The 10,457-nt window shown below is 36.7% G+C and overlaps 1 protein-coding gene across 1 annotated transcript; it reads right to left on the reverse strand.

The window, feature by feature from the left end:
- Window positions 1–7,965: 7,965 nt before the first annotated feature.
- On the reverse strand, window positions 7,966–10,234 carry LOC133779073 (uncharacterized). Its single transcript, XM_062219073.1, has 5 exons — window positions 9,779–10,234; window positions 9,162–9,567; window positions 8,850–9,094; window positions 8,264–8,769; window positions 7,966–8,182 (listed from the first exon to the last, which is right to left on the reverse strand). The coding sequence occupies exons 1-5, from the start codon at window positions 10,232–10,234 to the stop codon at window positions 8,056–8,058; spliced, it is 1,740 nt and encodes a 579-aa protein (XP_062075057.1). The 3' UTR covers window positions 7,966–8,055.
- Between the last annotated feature and the right edge of the window lie 223 nt (window positions 10,235–10,457).

Here is a 10,457-nt window from a genome sequence, read left to right on the forward strand (position 1 = left end):
GATCAATATTGAATTTAGCGATTACATTCATACTTATGTGATAGTAGCATGCACCGTGGTAGGCATCAGGGAAGACCAACTCAAGAGCATGAATAATGCTAGCTTGCCTGTTTGATACAAAAGCTAGATTATCAACAACTCCAATGGCTTCCTTCAATTTAATCATGAAATACTTCCAAGAATTATGATTCTCGCTGTCAACAATCACGAACGCAATTGGATAAATGTGGTTATTCACATCCAATGCAACAGCACACAACATGTGGCCACCATACCTTGACTTCAAGAAAGTGTCGTCCATACATATAACAAGATGACATGATGTAAATCCCCTTCTAAAAATTCCAAGTGAGAAGAAACAGTAAAGAAAGCAACCGTCATCTGTGACAAAATCAGTTATTGTACCTGGATTCTTTTGCTATAGCATGTACAAGTAAGAAGGTAACTTGGAGTACGATTCTTCAAGTGTCCCCCTGACATAACCGAGTTCCTTCTCTCTGCATCTCCAAGCCTTCATATAACTCGTATCAATCCCAAAATTATTCTTTATATCCTCATTTATGTTGTTTGATGGGTAGCTAGTGCCATCAGTAGCATATTTGTTCTTAATAAGGTGCCCAATGACCCAATGTGTTTCTTGACGGTGGTCTTTCTGTCACAATTCTAGCGAGCAAGTATGTACACTATTATAAACAGTGATCTCAAACATATCCGATCATGCTACTTTTTTCCCCTTTATTCTCCAACCACAATCAGGATCCTTGCAGATGATATACAACACATCAGTACCAGACTTCTTAACCATAAACTCAAAAGTATTCTTCATTACGAAGAGAGCCGCTTTGGTTTTCAATTCCATCTTATTCTCAAAAGTCTTCCCAAGGTGTAGTTCTCTCAACAGTACACCAGATGAGGGTGTTTCAGATCAACTAAAAGCCATGATATTTTCTTTTGTAAACATGGGGGCACTCCATCTTCTATGATCTTCTATTGAACATATTGGAACGTTCCCTGTATTGTTATTGTGACAGTCAGAATCCCGTGATCCGTAAGGGGAAAGACCGGGTAAGTTGTGCAATCCCACACCGCCTGGGGAAGGTCAAGTGTGATGATTCTAAGACTGTGTAGGTATGGGACTACACAGTTGAAGAAGGCTTAAATGGATTGATGGGTACTACCTATATCAACAAGATGCATCTTCTTTTCGGTAGCCCATCACTTGAGAACTCCAAAGTTAAGCGTGCTTGACCTGGGGTAATCTAGGGATGGGTGACCTCCTGGGAAGTTTTCCTAGGAAGCATGTGAGTGAGGACAAAGCACGCTGAAAAGACTTGTGTTGGTTTGTAGGGCCAGTCTTCATTCCAGAAAGTAGCCATAGTGACATGAGGCGTTACAGTTATATTCTGTTCCACCAGGACGACTAGAGCTGGTGTCAGGACGTTCCAGGTGTTCAACGTCCTTGATTTGGTGGGTTCGCCCATGCAATAGGACGTATTGGCTGTTCTTGTACTTGTTCGACTTGCAAATAATCAGACATGTCAATCGACACTTCTGCACTATAATATGCCTCTGAATCGTATCTTGAGTCCTCATTATGTTCAGCTACTAGATCATCATTCACATAGGGGTTGTACTCACACTGGTTGTCCCTCAAGTCACCAATAGGACCTCCTAAAGTATTGGCTGCTCCCTCAAGTCCGGGAGTGGAATATAAATCTGTAATGACAATCTTTTTAACAAGATTGACACACAAGGCTAACCTTTCTTTAGTATTACTCCTAAGAATGAACAGACACCCAGATCACTTTCAACATGAACGGTGTAAACGGTTGGTCACCGCATGTGTAAGGAACCTCCAATTTCAACCCATACATCTGTTTATCAAATTTAAGTTCCCTGTGCAATATGTCAAGAAGTTGCAAGTATGTTACAGTATCCTCCATCGGTATCACCATGCCTTGAGGGTCCTTGAAAATCAACTTGTGTCCCTTGTAATTCCCAAAAACCATTGTAGGATAAAAAAACTTAGACAATGGAACCTGTGTTGGAAATTTTTTTTTTGAAATTGTTGAAAAAACAATCAATTTTTCACAAATTCATGAAAAAAAGAATATTATCGAGCTTTATTGAGCTTCAATCAAACTCTGTCGAATTACCATCGATCCCTCATCAAGATCTTATTGAGTTCATATCGAGCTAAAAGTTCTTAAACTGAACATAAAACCTAACCAAAACCTTCATCGAGCCCCTATCGAGCTCCTATCGAGCACATATCGAGAAAACAACTACACCAAATATTCTAGGGTCCAATCGAACCCTTATCGAGTTGTCATCGAACACAATCGAGCAACAAAGCCTAAAACTATCGAACTATATCGAGTAGCATCGAGCTCATAAAAGAACATTCTTCTACATACCATCGAGCCCCTATCGAACCGCTATCGAGCTCCTATCAAGCAAAAAAGTTGCAGAAAACCCAGAAAAATGCAGATCGCAAAATCTCTCTAAGAAAAAGCCAAAAAAACACACCAATATAGGCTTAGATCTGTTCGAAATAGCCAAAAAAAAAATGTAAACATACAATACCCAACACATAAAATGAACAATCTTCTTACCCATGGTTTTTCTCCTCCAAAAACCCTCAAAATGGATGTTTCTTTTGATATTGGTGACTTTACAAAAACAATGGAGATGGCTAACAACGATTTCGGCAAGAAAATCATACAAATCCATGAGTTTTAGGGAGGATTTCGTGAGAATGAGAGAGAGAGAGAGAAGGTTTTAGGATTAATGATATAATGGGAGGGGTATTTTGGGTATGAGGGGAATGTTTAGCATCAAATTGAAATGAATAATAGTGCTAGGATTTTTTAGTAATATTAGACACTATTAAGTATGAATAGTGAAATTTATATTTTGTATTCAATATTATTATAATTATGATATTTTATAATATTTAAATTTATATTAATATTATTACTAGATATTTACCAAATTTTTATAAAAATTAGAATTAGAATTATATATTATTATAATAATATATAATAATAATATTACTAGATATTTTATAATAATTGAATTTATATTAATATAATTATTAAATGTCTGATTTTGTATTAAATATTATTATAATAATATTTTATAATGTTTGAATTTATATAAATATAATTAATAAATATTTATTTTTAATTGATTTTATATTTTGTGAAATACTTATAATATTGTGTTATAGTTAACCATCAAAACGGTTAAAACCAATAAAATTCATTAAATACACACTTTTTATATAGAAGAGATATTATTTATTTATTTAAAATTTATACGTCAATCATATATAAAATTAATTTATAAATTTTCTTTACAAGTACGATGCTTGCACCTTGTGTATATATATATATATATATACTACATACAAGCAACGTGCAATATGCACGTTTGCTTAGTTTTATTTATAGAATTTATTAATTATTTTTATTAAATTTATATTAATGTCATATAAATTTTGAAATAAATATCATATTTTAATTAAATAATTTATTTATTTTTGTTTAAGTTTATGTTTGTTCTAGTTTTTTAATTTGGGAGTGACAACAAGAGATTATATATTATATATTTAATGTAATATTAAATATTATACGTGGATTTTAAATTTAAGTTTCTTATTAGATTTTAAAAAAAAAACAATTTGTTGCTAATTCACAGTAAATTACATTATATGTTTAATATGATATTATTCTAATAAGTGAATTTAAGTTTAATTAAATTTTATTTAAGTTATAAAACGTATGATTTTATTATTTTTAAATAATTATCATTGTAAAATATCTCAAAAATATCATATTTTAATTTGTTTAATTATTTATTATTTTAAAATAATTATCATTGTAAAATATCTCAAAAATATCCTATTTTAATTTTTTAATTATTTTATTTTATTTAAGTTTAAGTATTTACAAATTACCGTTAAATATAAGAATATTCTGTTAAAGTTAATATTAAAAAAATAAAAAACCGTTAAAACAATCTACACACTTATTATATATATATATATATGAAAAGGGAAATTTTACCATTTATGCATCATAACATATTTAATTTTTTTAAAATGCCAACATAAAAATTCTCCCCATAATATGCCCCCTCTTATATTTTGGACAAAAATACCCTCCTCACTCAAATTTAACACTTCACACATTTTTTTTCTCTCTCCCTCTTTCTCTCATCCCTCATTTACAGCCATTTTTTCACAACTCGGAGGTGGAACGGATTGGAAGTTTCTTGGCGTTTTTTAAGAGAAAAAATCATGGGTAAGTATCATTTCATTAATCTACTTGTGAATATGAAATGTCATTGTTAGATATTAGATCGGACTGTTCCGAAGTTGAGTTTGTATTTTTTTCTGCAATTTTTGAACTGTTCTTCGGATCTGGGATTATGTGGGAGCCATTCCAAAATCGATGGTACATCGATGCCATTTCGATGGTACATCGATGCCATTTCGGTACTGAGGCGAACATCTAAATTAGATGATATTTTCGATGTAATATCGATGATGTATCGATATTGAATCGATGTCATATATGTTAATTTGGTTCAGCGTCGATATGGCATCGATGTGGCATCGATATACCATCGAAATTGAATCGCATGCATAGGGCAACCATCAGCATCGATGGCATTTCGATGATACATCGATGCCATTTCGATACTGAGGCGAATATCTAATTTCGATGTTAGTATCGATGTAATATCGATGGTGTATTGATGTTGAATCGATGCCATATATTTTTATTTGGTTCAGCGTCGATATGGCATCGATGTGGCATCGATATACCATCGAAATTGAATCGCATACATAGGCCAACCATCAGTATCGATGGCATTTCGATGGTACATCGATGCCATTTTGATACTGAGGCAAATATCTAATTTCGATGTTAGGATCGATGGTGTATCGATGTTGAATCGATGTCATATATGTTTATTTGGTTCAGCGTCGATATGGCATCGATGTGGCATCGAAATGGTATCGCATCGAAATGGCAACCATCAGCATCGATGATGCATCGAAATGTCATCGATGTGGCATCGATTTTGAACTACAATACAGATTTTCATAGGCATCGATTCATCATCGATTTACCATCGATTCTTCATAGATTACACTTTATTTTTATAATTTTCTTATGTTTTTTTTTTTTTGTAAATTTGCAGGTTCCAGAGTTAATATAATTATTTCTTACAACAGTGTTTGGGAACAGAAAGGAGAAAATGGAATTTCAAAGCTGGTTTGAACACTATAATACATGTACCAATTGATGTTGGTTACATAGAATTATTGGAGAAGTTGTATTCAAAGTTGAAAGTGGATAGGTCATTGTTTGACTTAAAGTTGGAAGTGTCGTTTACATGCAATGATTTTAGCGTAGATCTCATTGAAATCACAGATGATGAAGGAGTTAGTGCTCTTATTCTTAAGTCCTTAAAACATCGGGTTCCTTTATGCGTTAGTTCGATTTCAAAGAACATTGCTCTTATTGATCCATATCCTAGAGCGAGTGTTAATATGGAAAATCATAATCAATCATGCACGACTGTTCCACAAACAGCTCATGGGCCAAGTGTATGCATGGGAGGTCCTAGTCATAATGAAAGTTTTTTCCCCCAACAAATCTCCCGCATGATGATGGGTATGAGTATGAGCCTTATGTCAATGACGATCCAGTTGCCCTTTTTGGTGATGATGATGAAAGAGTTGAGGGGTGCAGTAGTTCTGATGATAACTCAGAGGATCGGTTGTCGATGCTACATGTGGTTCAAGTAGATAATTTAAATGTATGACCATTGCCAAGTCGTCAAGAAAGCCAAGGACGGAGGACTGCTGGCTCAAAGAGCTATCGTCCAACTACACAAGATGATGGAAATAGATGGAGTTCTCTAGCGTATACTGCTGAAGATATCCCATGCCCCTCTTATGTTATCCCCATGTTATCTGGGGTGAGTTGTGGAGTAATAGAAGTTGGGAAAGTTTTTGAGAACAAGTTAGAGTTGAAGACGAAGGCACACTTGTATGAAATGAAGCAGAACTTCGAGTTTGTGGTGAAGAAGTCAGGTACTGAAGTTTGGTATATCACTTGAAAGGATCCTGATTGTGGGTGGAGATTGAGGGGGAAGAGAATTCCTAAATCTGATATGTTTGAGATAACTCGTTTCACCAACAAACACACTTTCTCACTTGACCTCCGACATAAAGGCCATCGCCAAGCTGCACCTTGGGTTATTGGTCATTGCATAAAGAAAAAATATCAAACTAGATCGAATGTGTACATGGAAAACAACATAAGAGAGGACATTAAGAATGATTATGGCATTGAGTTGTCATATGGAAAAGCTTGGAGATGCCGAGAGAAGGCTCTTTCTTATGTCAGAGGGACACTGGAAGCATCCTACCAAAAGTTACCATAGTACATGTTCATGCTTCAACAGAAAAATCCCGGGACGTTGACAAATTTTTTCACTGAGTAAGATCGATTCAAATATTGGTTTTTCTCACTCGGAGTTAGTAGAAGAGGGTTTCGTACATGTCGTCCTGTGTTATGTGTGGATGGCACTTTTTTAAAGACAAAATACGGTGGGCAGATGTTATGTGCAGTCGTGCTGGATGCAAATAACCATCTATATCCAGTTGCATTTGGTATTGTGGATAGTGAGAATCGTGATTCTTGGAATTATTTCATGCCAAAGCTAAAGGAAGCGATTGGGGAAGTCGAGGACCTAGCGTTTGTATCTGATAGGCATGCAAGTATTACACATGCCTTGGAAACTATTTTCCCGGATGCCTATCACGGTGCTTGCTACCACCACATTAGTATGAATGTGGTTGCTAAATTCAAGACAGATCATTTTCATGTGTTGATGTATAATGCGGCATATGCTTTTAGGAAATCCGAGTTCCACGCTAACTTCAAAAAAATCAAATCAAAAGACCCAGCCATTGCTCAATACCTAGAAGGCATGGGTTTTGATAAGTGGTCCCGTGCTTACTCTCCTGGAAATAAGTATGTCATTGTGAATTGTATTTTAATTTATGAAATCTTCTAAATGTATGTTACTATTAAATTTTAGTTTTCCTGGATACTAGGTATAATATAATGACAAGCAATTACGCTGAAAGTTTCAACAATAAGACCCGGGACGCTAGGAGCTTTCTGATAACTACATTCGTCGAATTTATTCGCTTCACACTACAGTCCTGGTTCTGTGATAGGAGAGAAACTAGCGAGAAGACAACTATAACTCTTGCACTGACCTATGAGAAAAATTTGGCGGATATGGCTGAGAAAGCTCGATTCTTGATTCCTTATGCAATAGGGAGGCATGAGTTCCATGTGTTAGATGGTGAGCTGAATGGTGAAGTCGACCTCCTGAATAAGACATGCACATGCAGCGTGTTTTAGATTATTGGTATCCCATGTGCTCATGCACTATCTGGATCCCTTAAGCGAGTGGTGAACTTTTATTCGTTGTGTTTAGATTACTATAAAATTGAGACATGGAGGTCCTCTTACGCAGAATCTACATATCCTACTGGTAACGAGGAAGAGTGGATTGTTCCACATGACATTATGACAATAAAAGTGAGAACACCTGCGCAGAAAAACCTGGTTGGTCGTCCAAAGAAGAAACAAGGTAGGCCTAAGACGAAACGCCATCCTTCCAATGGAGATAAATTGGTTGTTCAACGCAAGTGCAGCACTTGTGGAGGTCTAGGCCATAATAGGGCAACTTGTAAAGTTCGTGTTTGAAATTTATGGCATCAATGTTAAACTTTTTATTTGGGTACTAATGGTATTTGTTACTCTTTTTATTTGTGTATTGATGGACTTTGTTACTCTTTTTATTTGTGTATTAATAGACTTTGTTACTCTTTATATTTGTGTATTAATGGACTTTGTTACTCGAAACGAAATTTTTTATATACAATACTAAGGAGAAATATACTATTGTGTGTCATCAAAATCAAAATAAATGTTCTAACATCAAGGGTACACATTCTCATAAAAAAATGGCGATGCATAATTTATCCCTGAAGTACTGAATGTTGTCCTCGATGGCATATGATAAGGGAATGTCTCCAAGAATGAACTCCAAGTGTTTGATGGCGAATACGCTGCAATCTCCGCTGAAACCAAGAAATCTTTATTGTGAGTGTATTGAAAATTAAAGGAGAACAATATTGAAAATATGAATTTAGTACGTCTACCTGGTTCTAGACTGTGGGACAATATCGGTGGACATGCGCCGCCAATCAAAGTTTGGAACAGTGATCTTCGGTCTAGCTATTTTCAACTTAGGGTGTCCTTTAAACATACCAGAAGCGTTGAGTAAAGATGGAAGCATCCTAGTCCAAGGCTCGATCAACTCAGACAACTTATTATGGCTAAAGTTAGAATGATCTGAATCAAATATAGTGATCATCCAATCAGTAAAATTTATTTCGCAAAGGACCCAGTGTCGATTTTCCATGCACCAGTGGAAGTAGACCTCGTTGCAATCACCCCAAGGCTTCTTGTACTTTTTGGCATCTCCTTTCAGGAAATCAAGAATGTCCGAGTCCCATTGGTAAGTCCTGCCATTTTTCTTGAATTCCTCATATCTAGCAGGAATATATTGTGCAAATGATGAATCAAGTACGGTGGCTTTCACGGGGTACGTCTTCAGCAACTCAAAAAGACGTCTCCGTATAAGATAATTCGCAGCGTCGAGATGCTGCAAATAAATAGAGTAACGTTAAGGAAGAGTGGATTGTTAAAATGAGATAAATGTTCTAACAAACATAAGAGACTTACAGTTTCTGCCAACCATTCTTTTGCCACCTTCAACTTCAAGAACCAAACAGGGGTCCCATCACAACATTCCAACTTCCTCAGTCTGCTGTTGTCAATCTCACCGAGTACCCATCGATTAAAAGTTGTCAACATATCTTGATCCAACACCTTTAAAGGAAGGATCGTAACTGGGTCCTTGAACTTTGGTTTCTTGGCTGCTAGAGTATAGTCCTTGTACCTTACTGGTCTCTGTCTAGTGCGCTTACCTGTAAAGGAGCAATTAGTATCTAATATCTTTAAAACAAAAAAACAAAACTCATGGATTTGTCGTACCTAAGACCGTCTGCACTGGCTGAGAAGGTGTGGCTTCTCCAACAGAAGGCTCGTAACATGAGGGGAGAATGTCATACTCTACATCATCTGTTGGAGTAGGTGCATGAGTATGTGCAGGAGCAGGTATACCACCTAGTGTTGCCAGCTTCTCTAATATGACTTCTTGATTTTTAAGGACGATACCTAGACTGGCCTTAACATCGTCCACTGTACCTGATAGTCTGGCTATCTCACCCAACACCTCCTCATAAGCCCCAGGAGCAGGAGCAGAAGTAGATTCTGTACTAGTATCTGGAGTAGACTTTTTCGGGGCATCCTCCACAAATATGCTAGCCTCAACGGCTATCTCAGCCACCGCAGCAGCCTCTGCCTCAGGATCGTAAGGTCTTCCATCCTCTAGTGCAGGCTAGATCATATTCTACAGCATCGCATACCTAGGAGCATCCCCCTCTGTCCTCTGATATATGGCATCAAAGAAGTCTCGCTCATTTGGTCGAGGCCTTAGGATAGAAATGCATGACAGCTGTAATGGAAACCAAACAATCAAATTAGAAACGACATAAGTTGATTAGTATAATTCAAAAGTTCTTGAATTATTTAAATGTAATATAACTTACATGTCCCCTCGCAAGTACATCCTTCAAATGCAAATGCTTCGGCTGGCCTATGCTCTCCCACTGTAGCATCCTAGGGAACTTGAATCCACAGGGCTTGGTGTGTTCCTTCTGTAAATCAAGAATCGTCTCATATGCCCAATATTGCAAGGCTGGTGGATACCCCTTGCAAGTATACTTTGCCTCAACCTTAACACCCTTAGAAGACTCCACCTCAGTGATCTTCTTCGCCTTCTTACCTGGTATTGTAGCACCAATCGCTTTCATATCTCTATTGAATTGTTTCACAGTTGTATCGAATGAAAGGGATCCCCATGGATACTTCTCAAAACAATCTAAATCCTCGACCATCGACAATGAATCTCGCCAAATAGCATTGTCGTTCTCAGCGCCCAATAGTATCCCCTCCACAAAGTAAACCAAACCGAGCTTGTACAAATCATCAGGTACATCGCACATACTAAAAGCTCATTCCAACATACTGAACCGAATGTCTTTCTCGGGTTCCACACTGAAATATGTATCAACTAGGTGGGAGGAAGTAAAGTGAGGTTCAATGTCAACGGCAAGTGGTGGACAGGAGCAGCTCAGACCGGTGATAATGGCAAACTCGTGCACCCCAAACTAACATAAGTTTGGGCCCATCAAGAAGTGCACCTCATCGCCACGCGGAGACTTGACC

Source organism: Humulus lupulus, chromosome 5 (assembly GCF_963169125.1).
Source record: "Humulus lupulus chromosome 5, drHumLupu1.1, whole genome shotgun sequence".
NCBI lineage: Eukaryota > Viridiplantae > Streptophyta > Magnoliopsida > Rosales > Cannabaceae > Humulus > Humulus lupulus.

Coding starts and splice junctions, on each gene's coding strand:
- LOC133779073 (XM_062219073.1), bottom strand. CDS start 10,234: ATGTGCGATGTACCTGATGATTTGTACAAGCTCGGTTTGGTTTACTTT. Junction 9,095..9,161: donor GCCAGTGCAGACGGTCTTAG/GTACGACAAATC, acceptor GCTCCTTTACAG/GTAAGCGCACTAGACAGAGA. Junction 8,183..8,263: donor GTCCCACAGTCTAGAACCAG/GTAGACGTACTA, acceptor TCTTGGTTTCAG/CGGAGATTGCAGCGTATTCG.